The sequence below is a fragment of the Zootoca vivipara genome, chromosome 2 (assembly GCF_965207765.1).
Source record: "Zootoca vivipara chromosome 2, rZooViv2.hap1.1, whole genome shotgun sequence".
Taxonomy (NCBI): domain Eukaryota; kingdom Metazoa; phylum Chordata; class Lepidosauria; order Squamata; family Lacertidae; genus Zootoca; species Zootoca vivipara.
Window position 1 is genome coordinate 87,402,395 of NC_142584.1, and position 19,521 is coordinate 87,421,915.

The following is a 19,521-nucleotide window of genomic DNA, read 5'->3' on the forward strand; positions in this document are numbered from 1 at the left end:
GCAGGGCTCATGCTACAATTTCACTTTGATTTCTTGGGTAGGCCTTTTAACCTGCAGATGGTGCAGAGTAGGGGTAGGTTGCCTGAAGACATCATAGCCGGGTCCGATTTTGCAGCTCATAGTATAGGAAGAGTTCCCATTTACAAAATGAAACTGACAATTAAAAGCGCTTTGTTAATTCTTATTAAAATTGGCATGTGTTTAGCAGGTGCTTCTCTTCTCTTCTCATGAGGTGGCCAAAGTATTGGAGCCAATGAAAATAGGGACATCCAAAGAGGCATCAAATCAGAAACCAGGGCGGCTTCTCTTAAATCAATGTCGTTCCTGGGGGGAAAGGGACACTTGGAGGGTCTGAAATAACATGAGAATGAGCCTAGGAATAGGGGAAACTCCTGTCCATTTCAGCTTCCTCTCGGGTCCTCATTTTTCTGCTCCGCCCTCAACATTTCCGCTGCTTATATAAATCAGAAAGTTGCGCAAGGCAGGCGATAGTGGGATCCCGAAAGAGAAAGTAAAGAGAGAGTGGGCAAAGGTTGCTCGCTCGCGTTTTCGAGATGGTTTGCTAGACGCAATGGCGGACGGACGTCAGGGAATCCGGTGAGAACCTTTAACAACAACAACAACAACAACAACCCCTCGTCGGAACCCGCTTCCCCCTCTTCCCCGCTTCCCTTGAAACCTGCCAGTCCTCCCCACCCTCTCCCTCCTTCGCATTTCTTTTAACCCTTTGTGGAACGAGGTAAAGGGGAGAGTCCCCGTTGCCCTCGTGTTGATTCTTTCTGCCAACGTGTAGCGGAAAGCTGCAAAAGGGGCTCTTTTTTGCGCAGGAAAAAAAGTTGCTTCTAGAGGCGTTTTTGCTGCGGGCGAACGGGAGAGGCGCGCAAAGGCGCGCAAGGGAACGCAGCCGTGGAAAGAAGCCGCCCCTCGGGTCTCTCCTCCCTGGGCTGAGCGCGCCGTGCCGCGCCCATGTCAGTGGAGGCAGCCCGCTTTCTTCTCCACTGCTAGCGGGGCTTGAATTCGTCCCCAAGCCAAGTCCTTCCCAAAAAAACAAAACAAAAACAAAAACCACAACCCCCCACAAAAGCAAAAACAAATAGCTTCAGGAAATTAGCTTCTTTTCTTAGGGACATGGGAAGTTTCCTCATACGGCATGGGACCCGGGGTTCTCCACCCCTGATGGGGAGACCTAGGGAAGTTGCCATATACTGAGGCCATCTAGCTCTCCACGGGGTTTCAGGGTGGGCTCCTTTCCAGCTCTTCCTGGAGACGCCAGGAATTGAACTTGGGGCCTTGGTCATGCCAGTCAGATGCTCAGCCACTGGAAGAGAGCTTGGGACACAGGGCAAGAGTCTCTTCCCTAGCCCTGCCTGGGGGTACCAGGGATCAAACCTCTGACATGCAGAGCATGCGTACTTCTGCCGAGGCTCCCTTAACTCTGAGATAAGAGAACGTGCAGATCTCCGGATGTCAGACATGAGAACGTAAAAGCCCCACTGCAAACAGGATATTGCAAGTTGGAAAAGTTTCAGAAAAGAGGTGGGGGTGGGGATACAAAACTTAGTATCTTTTTGTATTTCCTCCCCAAAATACAAAACTTGATATTTTGTTTTGTATTTTTCTCTATAAACCTTAATAACACTAAAAAAAAATTTAAAAGGGGGTGGGGAGTTTCAAAAAAGGGCAACGGGAAGCATTTAAAGTTAAAGAGAAATGTATATTAGCTATGATTTATTCATATTGTGATTATTTATTTTTGCGCTTGTTTGTTAAATTGTAAATTTGCTGCTGAAAAAATGGTCCTATGAAGCCAGCCTTGACTTTATATATAAAGTGTTAAGCACTTACTACTTCAGACCTTCATCTGACAGTGTTAAAATAGTATCCACAGCTGCACTCTCTAAGGGTTTTAAATTGACTGCATCTATTTCTGCTTTTTGTACACTAAGCCACTCATTTATATTTGTTATTGTGCCTTACACTCCTTTTCACTTTCTCCTGCTAGAGTACCAACTCAGACATACGGAACTGTTGGTCAGACATCTGCTCAGTGGACGTTTGGTATGAAAAGCAAGTCATTACGGGCATTTCTTATTCCTGTTAACCTTGGCTCCATTCAGATGTCACACTAAATCCTAGTTTACCAGGGGTTTCCAATGTGGCTGCAGGTGCTTGCATGCCCACTGGTACCACTGGTGCCTGTGTAAGGTCTTGATAAATATCCTTGATGCATGAGAATTTTTTCTCTTCCTCCTCAGTTCTTGTTTGCATTGGCTCAGCATTGCTCCGTCCTCCCTACATTTGGTGATTGGTGCCCGTGGCACTTTCTCAAAATCCCAAAGGTACCCACTGGCCCCAAACCCTTGACCTATCACTTGCGTAATAAAGATGAAATCCTATATGTAGGTTTCAGTGTTCCGTATGATTCATTATATGTTTGAGAGATGACAACGTTCAACATCTTTCTTTTCCTTAACTTGGTTGTAGGTGCCGCCCTTCCTAGAGATATGGCTCAGATCCCAGGACCTTATGCTCCTCCTACGTATAACACAGGCAACATATCCGGCTATGAAGGCACAAGCGCTGCAGGCAAGGACTTGTTGGTGTGGACTCTAGTTCCCTAAAGTGTATGCCAGGGGTAGGCAACCTAAGGCCCATGGCCCACAAGCAGCCCACGGGGCTCGTTTAACCGGCTCCCAAGCCACCCGCTCGACGAGTTCCCGCCTGCTGCGCTAAACAGGCGCAGTGCGGGGACTCACTTCTGCGGTGCTGGAAATAGCGTCTGCACATGCTCAGACGCCGAAAATCGTGTCTGCACAGATGCAGATGCCAAAAATCGTGTCTGCGCCAATGCAGACGCCAGAAATTGTGGCCGTGCATGCTCACACGCTCTGGCCCACGGAAGGATCTCCGCTGGAGTGAACCGACCCAGGCAAGGTAAACCTTGCCTATCCCTAGTGTATGCTGTAATACAAGTGCTAGTTTTTAAGGTGCTTCCCTTGTGCTTGATCCAGAAACTGAAGTTAGTGCAGAATACTGCAGCATGATTACTAACAGGAGTAAGGTCTTGTCAGCATGTCACACTTGCGCTCCGTGATCTGCACTGGTTGCTGATTCCCTACCTGGCCAAGTTCAACGTGTTGCTATTAGTATATAAAGTCCTTAACCATTTGGTACCTGTTTACCCACATGTGCCCACTGCATGAATGTTCCTTTCCGCTATTGCCAAGGAGAACTTTCTTCTAGCATGTTGCTCATGAGACATTCACAACTGCTTATCCTGCTGTTCTTACCTGAACGCCATTCCTTTACAGGAGGAAAACATTGCCTGCCTCCACCTAACTTGTTTTCTGGACATGGAGGTGGGCAACAGCCGCCCCAGAGAATGTGGAAGTAAGTGGATACTGCTACGCATTCTGTGGTGGACATCCTTTTGAGGGTCACATGACAGTGGTGTGGGTGGGGCCAGGGGCAAAAATGGGCCAAGCCGGGCATGCAGATTTCACCTTTGTTCAGTAGGCTAGTTTCCACAGACACTCACATATCTCTCCCCAGCTCTCAGAAATTCATGAAGCGTTTTCAGAGTTTGAAGACATATTCCAGTCAGGCCTGGGGAGAATTGTGAGGGCCAGAAAAAAGAGATATGGCGTGCGTATTTGGTTTTTGACCCTGAGGTCCCCCACCTCTGACTTAGAGGACCATGGGAAGTTTTGGCGGTCAATTTTGCTTATCCCTTCTTTTGGTCCTTTCCTACAGCGTTCCTGCCATTTCAAAAGATGAAGCCCAAGAAGCTTTTATCCAGTACGCTTCCAGCAAGTGCTGCTACAGCACGGACCCAGCCAAAGAGATGGTGTTTGATGACCTACAGTTATTCAATACCTACAGAGTAAGCAGTATATATGCTGGTAATAGTATAGCTATGCAGGAGCAGCTGGTACAGGGGAGGCAGAGATCCCCTCTCAACACTGGCATTGCCAATCTGACAGACCTGCCCCAACCACACCACCACCTTGCCCCAGTGCCATCCAGGTAAGCCGCAGTGACGCTGGTGTTGGGAAGGTGGTTCTGCGGTTCTTCCCAACTACAACTACAGCACACCCGCCATATTTTGATTACTATGTTTATATTCTTAATGGTTAGCTGGCTTGAGTGTGGAAGGTCCTTTCAAAGAATAAACAAACAATAAATGTTACCATTCATTCCTAACCCCAGATCTTACTGTCCCATCGCAATGGCATAGTATCTTTGTGAAAATTAGGAATACTTCATACAGGGCATTTAACTACCAATGCAAACTGATGGCAGTTCCCCTTTTGCCTAAATTATGAGGGGCCCACTTGGACCAAGGAGGTAATAGAGCGCTTGAAGTTATTCTGTGGTGCTGTTGTGCAATAGAAGGTTGTGTTTGTTTAAGGTACATAAAGGAAACGAAAAAAGAGAAAGAATTTTGCAAATTGAATTTTCCTTTGGGTCATGGCTTCAACCTGTTGTCCTCAAGGTGTTGTTGGACTCCAGCTTCCATCCACATCCTTGACTATAAGCTGTGTTGGCTGGAGCTGAATTGGAATTCATAAACATCTGGAGGGCTGCAAGTTTCCAATCCCTGGCCTAACCTGTCTGAAAAGACAGAACTTTTACAAAGTTGACTAGGCATGGAGTCAAGTTCTTTCCCCAGAGACATATTGGAGCTGGCCAGTGATTCTGAAGGATAACTCACATTTCTGGTTCTATTTTTTTAAGTATATATAAACATTTTGAATTAATGCATAAGAGATGCATTTTACTTGTACTGTTTTGTAGTTTTCTGGTGGTTGCTTTGTGTTGGCTTTAACCGGAGACGTTTTTGTTAGCATGTTTTACTCATAAGTCGGACCCTGGCAAGAGACAAATGCCCGACTGGTATGTTCCCTCCCTCCTGGTTGATCGTTCAGGAGTTTAAAGGTTTCTTCAGCCCAAACATCACACTGACAGATGCCAACTGACATCAGCACACCTACGGATCCATAGAATTTGCACCATTGCGTAACAGAACTCAGCAACTCAGCATTTTGGCTAATTGACTTTTATTTACATATAAACACACATGGAGCACTGCAACATGGCTCCCTCTCTCTCTAGCATCAGGCAGCAAAACAAAGGGAATGAACAAATGACAATAGTCCCACTTCAGGAAACAGAGTAAAACAAACATCCTGTCTTCGTCACTTCCGACTCTGTGGAATGAAAACATACACCATCATGTGATAGACAACAACCCCATGAATGCAAACACAGGGAATGAATCTCTTAACAGGTTTAAGGTGTTGCTTCCCTATGTAATTGCCCTAAGGCAATTTTTAAAATCTGACTATTTCTTAAGTGAAGTGTTTTAATTCTTGAAAGTTGTTTCTTAGTATAAACTGGAGACCTTCACTGAATCAAGATCCTCTGAATGGAAGGCGGAACCTTATGGGGGTAAGTACCATTATGCTACACTACAATCCAGCCCCACTTAGGCCAGACTGATTCATCCAAGCCCTTCACAGTGTGGTGCCTCTCCTTTGACTTCTGCCAGCTGAGCTGGCCTCTTGACAGTCACCAGTTGGGCAGGCAGGAGTCCTGTTGACATTATCCCAGTGGATACCCAGCAGAGGGCCATGAAATGGGTTTCCAAGGGTGGGAATGGGGCTGAGCTGGCCTGGGATGCAATAGATCATAAGCTGGTCATTTAACTACCAATGCAGGCATCAGGTGACATTAGGCCAGCTTTTCCTGCCCCCTCCCCAATTCCATGGCCACTGAGCAGCTGAGGATGTTGTGATGGCCATTCCACAAAAGGCTGTGTCAGCAGGTGGTGGGAGTTTTTGGTAGCAACCTGAGAGGACTTTTACAGGAACCAGCTTTTATCGCTTTCTCAATGCATTATGTAAAGGACTCAGTATAATAATATAGAACAAGGCCTGCATATTTGTGAGCCTTTGTTCTAATACACCTGAAAGCATCAGATGAAACTGGGCTTTAGTTTAGGCCACCTTATCTCTCCATTTCTGTATGTCCTGAAAACAAGGTACAGTAGTACCTTGGAAGTCGAACGGAATCTTTTTCGGAAGTCCGTTCAACTTCTAAAACATTTGGAAACCAAAGCGCGGCTTCCGATTGGCCATAGGAAGCTCCTGCAGCCAATCAGAAGCCACGGAAGTCGCATTGGACATTGTGGTTCCAAAGAACGTTCACAAACTGGAACACTCACTTCTGGGTTTGTGGCGTTCAGGAGCCAAAACGTTCGACTTGCAAGGCGTTTGGGATCCAAGGTACCACTGTATAGCTAAAGATGGACGCCCTTCACAGTTTTGGTAGAATTGGAGAGTTCCTTAAAGACACCCACCCTGACTTTAAATGAAACAAAAATTGGGGAAGCAAAAATTGGGGAAGCAAAAATGAGGTAAATTTATAATTGGTGTAATTTAAAACAAATAATTTTGTTTGTGTTTGTTAAACAAAAGAGGTAGCGTTAAAGTCCAGGGCACTTTTGCAACACTGGCTCCTGGAAAATGATAGTTTGAAAATGGAAAGTCACACACTATTGATTTTAAAGCATAGTTTGCACTGCATTCCATACAAGGATAAAACATGGGGAAGAATGGATGAGGACGTCACTCTCTTGTGAGGGGAGGAAGTACACTGCTTAGAGATGACTGATTAAGCATTAAATAAATTGTTGAAATGCTGGTGACAATCATGATGATGAAAGCTGGCTCCCAATACAAAACTGTCATTTTGCTGTAGCGGCTATTATACATGCTCTTATTTTGCTTGTATTATGCATTGGAAAACATAAGCTTCTCCGAGGCCAAGCCACATGGTAGTGTAAGTGCAGCTGTCAGAAAATAGTCCAATCCAGCTTTCTTATACCAGGTGGAGCAGTAGATTCCTACCTGCGTGGGACAGCTCCTTTGCCTTGGGATGTGAGAGCAGACGCTCCTGGCATGTTCCGAGAGAAAACCCAGAGAATCAGAGTGCCTCATACATCAGCATTAACGGTACAGAGCTAATGTATCAATGAATATGGTGGTATACGTAGGCCCATGCATTTTGTCTGGCCAGCACCCTTCCCCTCCTCTTTGGCACTGTTGTCCTTAAGGTCAAGGTGGTTAAGATCTCTGAGTTGTTCCTGTTGTGGGAGAGATTTATGATAAGCAGCCAGTGACTGTGGGCTAGAGTCACGTAAGAGAGAAGCAGCTCTTTGGAGTTTATCAGGCAGCAGAATTGAAGGAGCAAAGTTCATGATCAGATTTATAATGGGATATAAGAGCAGAAAGAAAGGGCAGAGGAATGTTCTTGCAAATTGTACACAGGTTTACTGGTAAGAATGAAGAGTTTGGGCAGAAATGTATGTACTTTATAGGCATTTAGGTGGATCATTATGTGACCTGAGTAACAAGAGGGTTGCGTAATTTTTGGAGGTAAAAGAGTTTTGTATTCAAATGAGATGACTGAAGGAAAGTCAAGCAGGAAAGGAAAGTTATACCATACATTTAAAGCACTGTCATACTAATTTAAACGCTCATAGATGCCCTCAAAAAATTATGGGAGCTGTGGCTTGTTAATGGTGCTGAGCATTGTTAGGAGCTGCATGTTCCCTTCACAGAACTACAGTCGTACCTTGGAAGTCAAACGGAATCCGATTTCGAAGTCCGTTCAACTTCCAAAATGTTCGGAAACTAAAGCGCTGCTTCTGATTGGCTGCTGGAAGCTCCTGCAGCCATTCAGAAGCTGCAGAAACCCTGTCGGACGTTCGGGTTCCAAAGAACGTCAGCACACTGGAACACTCACTTCCGGGTTTGCAGTGTTTGGGAGCTGAAATGTCCAGGTACCAAGGCGTTCGGGATCCAACTGTACTATGTCCAGAGTTCCCCCTGAAGAGGAAATTCTTATTAATTCACTCTGGAAATGGTAGCTCTGGGAATGGAAGACATTGTGACTCAGTCCCAAGGTTTGTGCACTGGAAGAGCTCTGTTGAGAGGTTCTCCATCTTGTTGGCTGTAACAGCTAGGTTCTGCCCTCGCCCAATGTCTGCTGGCATAGAAATCATAAGGCTGTGGCTGAGATTGAAATTCCGAACCTTCTGACAGTAGAAGACCTGGGTGGGAATCTTCTAGATCTTGTTGCAGTTCAGCACCCTTAACAAACTGCGGTTTCTAGAATTCTTGGGGTAGGGGGGGGAGCCATGGCTGTTTAAAGTATCATCATAACACTTTGAATGTATGGTATGAATGCGGCCAGAGTTTAATGCAAATTAAATGGAAACTCACCAGATCCTCTTAACATTGCCTTCTCTGCATATGAGCAGGATAGTATTTCCAGACAACCCAGGTCCAAATAAAAGCAGCTCTCCTTTCTTTGATTTTGAAGGCTTGCCCGACCTGTGGATCGAGTGGCAGACGTCACTGCAGTAAATGCAATGGCAACAGCAAGGTAAGTGGTTGCGAGTAAGGGGGATGTTTTGCATAGTGTTGAGTTTTGTTTTGTAGAAAGGTGAGGACACAGATAAGAAAATAAAATGTGGTGGTGGTGGAGGAGGAAGAAGCAACATTTCTTTTGTGCAGTAGCCTATCCTGCTATTGTTTAAATAGCTGATGGGATGTTGACTAGTAGGACCAAATTGGAAGCCCAGAGATACAAACCAGAAAGTCAGTAAATATTTGATGTAGCAATTGTACTGGATGTCGGGGGTATCCGTTTTCTATACTGGTTTTTCTTCCATATTTGGAAGCTCAGAACAGAGAACAATTAAAACGACTGACTATACAATCATGGATGTGACAAATATTAATTAAAGTAAACACTGCAATACCACCCAAAATTGATAAAAGCCACAACTAACAACCCTTCCATCATTTTTTCAATCTGTTAATTCAGAAAAAGTTTATTTTTATTTAAAAAAACCCTACATTTTTACATGCTTCATGAAAACAGAAAGGGATGAAGTATGGTGGAATCGAATAGAGTATCAAAGGCATTGCTGAGAGCAGCCTGCTCCATGCCACTATAGTTCACAGGTTGATGGAACTGGGCAGCTTCTCTTGTTAAGAGGCAAGAAATCTCCAGCTGCATCTAGGCAGTGTTAAGAAAGCAGGGGAAGGTCAGCGCCCTCTCACTGGAATCAGCTAGGTTGGGTCAATGAGGCAGGGAAGTCCTCTGTCACAGAGGGAAGACCTTTGGATTTTTGACCAAGACAAAGTGGTCTTCACGATTGACCCTTCCCCCTCATACCACGTTTCATGAGTTGCAGGAAACAGGTCTTCTAATAATTTTTTTTGTCTCAGATGGCAGCAGTTCGAGGTTCATAGGGCATTAAAAAAATACACTTAGTGAAGAGTGGAAATTCCAGGGGTGGGGTGGGGTGGGGAGGAATAGTCCTCCTTGTTTCCCACAAGTATGCCACCCAATATTGTCTTGTCTTGAGAACCACCAGAAGCAGGTGGAACTGAGAAGGCTTGGATATAGCCAACATTTCTGACAGGCCTGCAGTTACAGCTGACTCTGTGGCCCATTTGCCCATAGGGACATGTCTTCGCAGCAATGTCCTCATTGGGGATATGTGCAAAGGTGGTACCTTGGACCTCTCCATCTACTTCCACAGTGCGTTTCAAAATGGACATCTTTGCTTCAGCAGATAGCACCTTAATGACTGATGGAGATCTGTTTTTGCCCAACGAGTGTTTTGTTTGGAGATACCCTTCTTATTTCTGGCTCTTTTGTCTAAAATTAAATCCCAACAGCAACAGTGTGGGAGATGTCATGGAAGAGGAGTCCGGTTTGTGGATGAGACATGTGACCAATGTTCGGGAAGTGGAATGGAAAAGTGCGTGAGTCAATATGCAGATATATGAAGATGATGCTCATTTTTATTTTCACTGTGGGGTTTGAGTGTTGCACTATGTGTGACAATTGCACTCCTTCCTGGTCCTCTATACGTGAGATACCATGGACCAGGGGTTCCCAACAAAATTTTCTCGAGGACCCCTCATCGAGCCGCTATTGTGACAAGGACCCCCATTAATTCCTAATCCTAAAATCAAAAAGTGAGAGCCATATTAAGAGTCTTTTTATATTTTATGTTTATACGTTTTTTACAGTTCTTCCTCTTCATCTGTAGGCCTTTGTCGTTTTAACGAACCACTTTTTAACCAACGGTCCATTTTTAACTACGCGAACTGTAGCTTCCGCGAAAAACAACGCTTTGTTTACAAACACTACTGTTTTGCAAAGAGGCAGCGCGCGCCAGGGAGGAGGGAGGGGAATGGAGAAGACAGGGTACCTGTGCAGTAGCGCACAAATTAAGCTGACGCGCGCAAAGCATCTTGGGGAGGTGAGCGTTAGTAGAATGCGCGCACTGCCTCTTTGCAAAACAGTAGTGTTTGTAAAGCGCCACCTAACGGCATACAGCAGAACTACTGCCTCTATCTAATTCTAGTTTTGCGCTAGACTCTGCTCATGCAGGAAGCGGCCAAAACAAAAAATCTGTTATCATACGAAATATATTTAATATATTTTTTATTCTAATAGCATCTTGCGGACCCCTCTGGCATAGCTCGCGGACCCCTGGGGGTCCCCGGACCACCTGTTGGGAACCACTGCCATGGACAATCTTACAGTGGTGCTTCAAGCTATATGTTGAACAGATGTAATAATAATAATAATAATAATAATAATAATAATAATAATAATAATAATAATAATATATTATTTATACCCTGCCCATCTGGCTGGGTTTTCCCAGCCACTCTGGGCGGCTTCCAACAGAAAAATGAAATAAAATAATCTATTAAACACCCTTTAGTCCTGTATTTAGGACAATACAGAAGACTCTTCAACAGAACTGAGTGTTTCAGAAAAGAGTTTCTCTTCACACTAGTCTCTTACTAGTGCACAGACATTGAAATGACTCCAGCGCAGCTCTTTCCGGTGCTTCTCTGTTTGCTCAGAATACTGGCGGAGCTCTTCTGTGATCTCCATGTTGCTCAAGTCACACTTGATATCCCCTTCGTCTTTGGAGTCGGAGTCAGTTTCGGAATTGCTCTCCACTACCCCTCTGCCTGCAGCGTTATGAGGGGCATGTTGAGACCTGGGAGGGAGCCTGGGTTGGCTCCCTTGTGTGAAAGCAGAATAGGACGCAGTCCTCAGGGGTTCCCCTTCATCCCAATCAGAGTAGCGTCCACTGGGAAGACTTTCAGAAGGAGGACATGGCAGATTAGGGCGCAGGGTGCGCAGCAAGAACCGAAGACCACGCCGCGCCCGGCTCTTCCTTCCTGCAGGCGGGGAAAGGGAAAGGTTCACATGTATACTGTGCCAATGCATGCATGTGTAAATATCTAGTTACTATCACAGTTGCTCAGAGACCAGGAAATATTTGATTCAAATCTTGCCTTTGCTGTGAACTCAGGCTGTATACACACTACAGTATATACCTTTAAAGCACATTCAAAGCACATTCTTTCCCTCAAAGAATTCTGGGCACTGTGGTTTTCTCCTCTCAGAATTATAATTCCCAACAACGCCCAACAAACTACAGCACCCATAATTCTTTGATGAAAATAGTATGTTTTGAATGTGTTTTATAGGTATCATGGGTGCTCAGCCTCACTCATTGGCCTTGGGAATGCTGCAGAATGAAAGACACACCTGCAGTATGGGAATAATAAGACTTAGCTTTCCTCCAGAGGTGTGCAGATGTTTGAAATACTGCATGTGAAGGACTTTAAAGACCCTGAGTTATTTTTTTGGGGGGGGGGGAATACAAGAAGTGAAGTGATTCAAATGCATTTTGCACTTGGGAAGGAATTTGTGCCCAAATGTAAAATAAAGCAAAAGGCGTTGCCTAATTGCAACCAGGGAGGGCCGCTCTCTGCCACCAAGTCAGACGTGACCTGCCTAATTGCAGCACCCTGAAATGAGGGCTTTGGTGTAACTGTCTGAGAAACTAGAAATATAAATGGAAGTCTCTTCTGTTTCATGATTTTTCACTTTCAAAGATGTGTGCTGTTGTTTTGCAAAATTCAGATTAGCGTGAAAAGTTAGACAGCCCTCAAGTGAATGGAGAAAATATCCTGTAGGTCTTACCTTTCATCTCCCCATTGGTCCCAGGCCATAGCTGCCAAGTTATCCCTTTTTTACAGGGATTTTCCCTTATGCTGAATAGGCTTCCTCGTGAGAAAAGTGAAAACTTGGCAGCTATGTCCCAGGCACATGTAGACAGTTAAGAAGATGACGACCTGTCATTTTAATCTTTTAATCTTTATGAGTTTTGCTGTGTACATATAATTGCTATGGCGATGATGATGATGCAGCAGCCTCTCTGAAGCTAAAGCTGGTCTGTGCCTAGTTGGGGGACAGATGGAAGCCTGTGGGAGTTCCATGGTGGGAAAATACATATGAAAGAAAGGCTTAGGGATATGTATGAAACAGAAGGATCCGAAGAAAGCAAATGAAGCAAATTACCAGCAGTTATCCCAAACTATGGGGCATGTTGTACTGCATGTCTCTGTGTGCCTGTGTTGGCTAAGTGCATTCAAGAGAGCAGAAATAGGGTTGCCATCCCCTGGCTAGTATTGGCCATACTGGAAAATGTTGCTAACTGAAAAAGAAGCTCTGCTTGTTATGCATCCTGAGGTCCAGGAGATGGCGCCATTTCCCAACAGAAAAACAAAACAAGAAGACAGCTCTAGAGCTGAGAAACCTCTATTCCAATTGTTTGGCCGGATTCTCCTTCCCTTTTTTTGTGTGTGTGTGTTTCAGCCGGGCTCACAAAGTACCAAGCTTTATGCCGAGTAGTTTCATTGCATTTTATCACACCTTGTGTTTTATTACATTTTCTTTACAGTTGCCAGGAGTGTTCCGGTATGGGGAAAATAGCCTGCAACGATTGTGGAGGAAAAGGACAACTGCTGTCGTTCATTGAGCTGCAAGTTGAATGGCAAGTCTTGTCAAAGTAGACTGTGGGTAGAAAGGGGAGGCCACTTCTAACTGCGTGGAAAATTGGCTCTGCCTCCCAGAGCCGCCTGAGTTTCACATTCAGCATCATGAGTGAAAGGATCCAGTATAGATGCTAGAAATGGTTACTCAACTGATGTGGAAAATATGCGCTTGGGACCTCTTGTCATTTAGGTTAGCTGTATGGGGCTAGATGGGACTGCACTGTGTTTGATCAGGCCGGCTCTTTGACCCCACATAAAAAGTTTACATAGCAGGGGGAGTCATTTTGAGAGTGTTTGTTTTGAGAAGGCTGTTGTGCTGTGAAACAAGAAAGGCTGCATGTTGTCATTGCAACTCTCCTGCCTTTTGCCTTCACAGGAAGAACAATGTTTATGAATATGTGGCAGATGAAAGATCTGGATTCCCCATCGAACTCTTCAAAACTGTTACTGGAGAGACATTGTTTGTTGATGACAGCCCTATGGTAATGAAATGCTTTCAGCGAAAGCAGTAATGCAAAGAGAGGCAGGACTTGAAAAGGAACCAACTTAAGTGTTGGCAATTAATTAATTGGTGGACCATATCTCACCATAAGGGACCCAGGTGGCGCTGTGGGCTAAACTACTGAGCCTAGGGCTTGCTGATCAGAAGGTCGGCGGTTCGAATCCCTGTGACGGGGTGAGCTCCCGTTGCTTGGTCCCAGCTCCTGCCAACCTAGCAGTTCGAAAGCACGTCAAAATGCAAGTAGATAAATAGGTACTACTCTGGCAGGAAGGTAAACAGCGTTTCCATGTGCTGCTCTGGTTTGCCAGAAGCGGCTTTGTCATGCTGGCCACATGACCTGGAAGCTATCCCTCGGCCAATAATGCAAGATGAGCGCGCAACCCTAGAGTCGGTCACGACTGGACCTAATGGTCGGGGGTCCCTTTACCTTTACCTTTTATCTCACCATATGACCCAGATGATCAGTACATAAATCTTCCCCCACCCCACTCCAACCTCTGCTACCTCTCCCTCACCCTGGGCCACAACACACAAGCAATAATAAAAGCAATTGTAGCCATTCAAAAACACACAGGTACGAATGCGGCATGTTTGTAAAGTCATCCAGAGGCCTATGGCTGCAAACAAATTTTCATTCATTCATAAATTGATACTAGTTCAATTGAATCTTTCAGGAAACCCACTGGCAGCAGTGGAACGTATGTCCTTTCTCCCCCTGCTCTCAGGCCTGACCTGGTAGCGGAGGTGAAACTGCTGAGGCCGGGCGCATCTCACTGCGACTGAGATGGGATGCTCTCCACCGCCAGGTCAGTAGTGACCCGGTGGCAGAGCTACTGCAGCCGGGCACGAGGCGCCTCGCAGCCAAGGAGACATTGCTGCCGGCTCTCCTGCTCCCTGAGACCCGGTGACGGAACCGCTGCGACTGGGCATGTCTCGCCACAACCAGGGAGGGCCACTCTCTGCCACCAAGTCAGACGTGACCTGGCGAAAGAGCTGCTGCCTCCGGGTGCGAGGTGTGCTGCGGTCGAGGGTGGGCAGCCTGCTCTCCTCCCCTGGTTCAGGGTGGAGCTGCACCCGGCACAAGCGCCGTAGCCAAGGTGTAGCTCCTTCTGGCGTGGAGCCAGGCTCCCATGAAGGAGCCTGCTGTGGGGGTGCCTCTTTGCGCCTCCTCTCAAAATTGTCCCCCCACGCTATGCCCCTGCCCACTGGGTAGCTTACAGCCAAATTGTGCAGCAATCCTACTATTTTAGAACTAGCCATATGCCCATTTTTGACAGATTTGTGTCCTAGCTCAGACATAACAAGTTATCTTATATATAGTTGCTGCATCCTAGATCCTAAGAAACCCTCCTGACCAGGGCTTCAAATGCAACCGTGGCAGTCAGAAAATAGTTTTAGACAGGAATGATGGTTTAAACATAATCTTCCAAATAGCTTAATAATAATACATTTAATGGATTACAAAAAAGTTTTTCATACCCAGTGATTTGTTTGATACTGTTAAGACATGATTTGAAGATTTTGCATCTTAATGGCATTTCCAGAAAACATGCATATAGTTTGTGTGAGGCTGGGGTATACATTTTCTAAAGCACCCTCATAGCTCCCAAACTATTGCTGGCCTTGATAGCCACGGCAAACCTTGTGGACCTATCACTCTGCACAAAATCAGGGACAATCCCCCCACTTTCTTCCCAGCTGGGGAGGATGCGGGGGAGAGCAATCCCTGTGCTCCTCCTTCGAGTCATGGAACTGGAGAAATTTTGGTGTTGGGTGACAGTGGTGCTTGGCCCGCTTCAGTAGTGCATTTGTCAAATGGCAACACATTTTTCTGCGGAGGCCCACGCTAGGGCTTTTTTCAGCACTGGGCTGCCAGAGCATTAGAAGTGCCAAAGTGGGAACCCCAACCCAACCTATCTCTGGCTCCCATTTCCACTAGACGTATAAAACAGCATCATACCACATTAAATAGTCATGGCTCTCCCCCAAGGAATCCTGGGAACTGTCTTTGGTTAAGGATGCTCACAGTTCTTAGGGCTGCAGTTCCCAGAGCAGTTTAATAATCCCTCTTCCCAGAGAACTCTCCTGATAGCTTTGTGTAAAAGAGAGAGGGCTGGACAGGGACATACCGGGTTGCCCAGAAACAGCCTGGCTTCATCATCTCGTATTGGCAACAGTAGTTTGCTCTCCAATTTTACTTACCTTACACACACACACACACACACACACACACACACACACAGGTAACTGTGCCCCTGAAGGACCAGGTGCGCAGCCTGGGAGTCATTTTGGACTCACAGCTGTCCATGGAGGTGCAGGTCAATTCTGTGTCCAGGGCAGCTGTTTATCAGCTCCATCTGGTACGCAGGCTGAGACCCTACCTGCCCGCGGACTGTCTCGCCAGAGTGGTGCATGCTCTAGTTATCTCTCGCTTGGACTACTGCAAATGCACTCTATGTGGGGCTACCTTTGAAGGTGACCCGGAAACTACAATTAATCCAGAATGCGGCAGCTAGACTGGTGACTGGGAGCGGCCGCCGAGACCACATAACACCGGTCCTGAAAGACCTACATTGGCTCCCAGTACGTTTCCGAGCAGGGGACCCAGGTGGCGCTGTGGGTTAATGCACAGAGTCTAGGGCTTGCTGATCAGAAGGTCAGCGGTTCGAATCCCTGCAACGGGGTGAGCTCCCGTTGCTCGGTCCCAGCTCCTGCCAACCTAGCAGTTCGAAAGCACATCAAAGTGCAAGTAGATAAATAGGGACCGCTCCGGCGGGAAGTTAAACGGCGTTTCCGTGTGCTGCTCTGGTTCGCCAGAAGCGGCTTTGTCATGCTGGCCACATGACCCGGAAGCTGTCTGCGGACAAACGCCGGCTCCCTCGGCCTATAGAGCGAGATGAGCGCCGCAACCCCAGAGTCGTACACGACTGGACCTGATGGTCAGGGGCCCCTTTACCTTTACCTTTACCCTTTACGTTTCCGAGCACAATTCAAAGTGTTGGTGTTGACCTTTAAAGCCCTAAACGGCCTCGGTCCAGTATACCTGAAGGAGTGTCTCCACCCCCACCGTTCTGCCCGGACACTGAGGTCCAGCGCCGAGGGTCTTCTGGCGGTTCCCTCACTAAGAGAAGCCAAGTTACAGGGAACCAGGCAGAGGGCCTTCTCGGTAGTGGCGCCCACCCTGTGGAACACCCTCCCACCAGAGGTCAAAGAGAACAACAATTACCAGACCTTTAGAAGGCATCTCAAGGCAGCCCTGTTTAGGGAAGCTTTTAATGTTTGATTTCTGTATTTTAATGTTTTGTTGGAAGCCGCCCAGAGTGGCTGGAGGAACCCGGCCAGATGGGCAGGATATAAATAAATAAATAAATAAATAAATAAATAAATAATAATAATACCTGTCCGCAGTGCAGGCAAGAGGCTCTTCTTGAGTGATATGCAGTTGCATTTTAGAGATCAGCTATGGTTCATGTCTACATAATGTGATAAGGCAATGACTAGCCCGCTCTTGCTCCTCGGTCAGGACTTCAGTTTACTATTTGTCTGTCTCTGAAATTTGCGTTTCCACAGGTATATCCAGTGATTAGTTTCCCTGATTTTGGCATCAGTCAAGCCTCCAGGAATGCCGTTGAACAACACCTGGCTCAGTTTGCACCTACAAAGCGGATACTGAGGCAGGCAAGTGCTGTGAATATGTATTAACAGAATCACCACCGAGGCGATGGTTCTCGGTGCTGTGGTCCAAGAGAATTGCCTGGAGCACTCCCTTCCCCCATGCAGGGTCATAGTGAAATTTATACACCTGTTGGCCTCCATCAGCCTGTGCCCTTGCAAACATTCTAAGCTTTGTAGGCTTTTCTCACATTGTGTGGCTGAGTTTCCACATTGGCAGCATCCTAGGCTAAGGGATAGTTGGGTCAGAGAATAAGGATGGGAACTTCTGGCTTTTCAGGTGTTGCTGCACTCCAGCTTAAGTAAGCCCAGCAGGCATGCCCAGCAGTTTGGGACACAGGAAGGTCACAGATTCCCCATACCTGCCAAACAGGGCTGCAGCACGTCTGTGTTCAGAATGTGCCTAATTCTTGCAATGTATAAAAGAAAGATTTGAACATTTTTGTAAACGATACGCTCATGTTTAGACCCTAAAAGTATCTTCTTTGCAATTTTACAGAGGCAAACAATTGAGCTGATCCTTCTCACCAGGGTACAATATTCATGGCATGGAAAACCTTACTCCTTCTACGTTTATGGCAAGGAACGCAAGGTGTATGCGGAGGATTATCCACAGAAGTGTTGCTGTACCATCCTGTGATTATTATGGGCTGTTTCAACCGGTGTTGATTAAAACTTGTGGAATAGTTGCAGTCCCTCCTCATCCCATTATTATTTTTTAAATGAAGTTTATTGACCCACTTCATAAGAATTGTGGAAGATGCTTATAAATTGGACATAAAGGACTAAAGTTTGCCAAACTCCAGGATTACATATTAGAAGGAGAAAGAAGAGCAATCGGTGCAAGGGTGTCTCATGCACAACAGAACATTCCTGCCCCCCCCCCCAGCATGTCTCTTGGATATGTTCTTTTTTTAATGCTTTATTAAGATTAAAAAGATATAACGAACACACACACACGCACACACACACACACACACACACACACACACATAATCAAAATAGAAATAAAAAAAGAAAATCACATTATTTGTCCACTGTACATTCTTGAGTTCCCTACGACTTCCCGCCACCCCATCACTTCTTGTTTTATCTAGTGCACTATTCATCTCTGTTTTCTTTTTAATCGTCAATAATATATTCTCTTATAAATATCTATCGTAACACAGAAGCCATTCAAATCCTGCCACAGACTTTGTACTATTACAATAATCTTTAAGATGTTTTTTATACATGTCCCATTTCTGAATAAATGTTTGTTCAGTATTGCCTCTCAATTTGTCTGTCATTTTTGCCAGCTTGGCGAACTCCATCAGTTTACTTTGCCATTCCAGTTTTATTGGGATTTTCTCTCCTTTCCAATTCTTTGTGATTAGTATTCTTGCCCAGTGAGTCTGCTATTAATATTATTATTGCTATTAAATGTGTATACAGCCCTTCAGCCGAAGATCACAGGGTGGTTCACATCATACAAAAAGGGGGAACACAAAATGCATATACAGTGGTACCTTGACTTACAAAGACGATCCGTTCCGCAACCATCTTCATAAGTCGAGTTTTTTGGATGCCGAAGCGCCGCTTGTGTTCACGTTTCTGTGCGTGCGCAGACTGTGTGCGCCCGGCGCGCGTGGCGAAAACACTTCCGGGGTTGTCGACTTCGGGAGTCGAAACATTCGGAAGTCGAAGCGTTTGGATGTCGAGGTATGACTGTAAAGCAAAAGCAAACCAAGAACCCCACTCCCACAAACACATTAAAATGGCCATAGAATGTCAAAGACCTGGTTATAGAGAAATGTCATCGCCTGGGACTTAAAAGATATGCAATGAAGGCGCCAGGCGAACCTCCCTGGGGAGAGCATTCCACAGCTGGGGAGCCAGTGCAGAAAGGCCTGTTCTAATGTTGCCACCTTCCGGACCTCACATGGAGGAGGCACACGAAGAAGAGTCTCAGATCACGATCGCATCCAGCTCCAAGGGCCTTCTGGCAGTTCCCTCATTGTGAGAAGTGAAGTTACAGGAAAGCAGGCAGAGGGCCTTCTTGGTAGGTGCGTCTGCCCTGTGGGACACCCTCTCATCAGATGTCAATGAGATGACTATATAACCCTTCGAAGACATCTGAAGGCAGCCCTGTACAGGGAAGCTGATGTTTGATATTTTGCTGTGTTCTTTTATATTCTGTTGAAAGCCACCTAGAGTGGCTGGGGCAACCCAGCCAGATGAGCGGAGTACTATTATTATTATTATTATTACTACTACTACTACTACTACTACTTTATTGCCCCAGTGAGCAATCTGGAAGCTGAATTGTGCACCAGCTGAAGTTTCCGAACAGACTTCAGAGGCAGCCCTACATATAACACAGTCAGCCCCTCCACTATTTGCTCACTTGTTTTG

General features: G+C 45.9%; 1 protein-coding gene across 3 annotated transcripts; it reads left to right on the top strand.

Moving 5' to 3' along the window:
• The first annotated feature begins 483 nt into the window (after nucleotides 1-483).
• Nucleotides 484-18,404, top strand: LOC118080797 (protein SSUH2 homolog). Of its 3 annotated transcripts, none has more exons than XM_088662369.1 (13): nucleotides 484-597; nucleotides 2,003-2,058; nucleotides 2,485-2,586; nucleotides 3,312-3,390; nucleotides 3,754-3,883; nucleotides 5,391-5,451; nucleotides 6,892-7,016; nucleotides 8,389-8,451; nucleotides 9,759-9,841; nucleotides 12,860-12,956; nucleotides 13,334-13,435; nucleotides 17,026-17,133; nucleotides 17,627-18,404. In XM_088662369.1, the coding sequence occupies exons 1-13, from the start codon at nucleotides 572-574 to the stop codon at nucleotides 17,765-17,767; spliced, it is 1,173 nt and encodes a 390-aa protein (XP_088518495.1). In that variant the 5' UTR covers nucleotides 484-571; the 3' UTR covers nucleotides 17,768-18,404. The 3 variants fall into 3 exon arrangements, with proteins under 3 accessions (XP_088518495.1, XP_088518496.1, XP_088518497.1); XM_088662371.1 differs by lacking the exon at nucleotides 484-597 and adding an exon at nucleotides 2,256-2,339; XM_088662370.1 differs by lacking the exon at nucleotides 2,003-2,058.
• Nucleotides 18,405-19,521: the final 1,117 nt, after the last annotated feature.

What these genes read in the sequence shown, in the direction of transcription:
- LOC118080797 (XM_088662369.1), top strand. Translation starts at nt 572, where the DNA reads ATGGCGGACGGACGTCAGGGAATCCG. An exon ending in ATCTGCTCAGTGGACGTTTG is followed by an intron (nt 2,059 to 2,484) that starts GTATGAAAAGCA and finishes ACTTGGTTGTAG; the next exon opens with GTGCCGCCCTTCCTAGAGAT. An exon ending in AATGCAATGGCAACAGCAAG is followed by an intron (nt 8,452 to 9,758) that starts GTAAGTGGTTGC and finishes AAATCCCAACAG; the next exon opens with CAACAGTGTGGGAGATGTCA.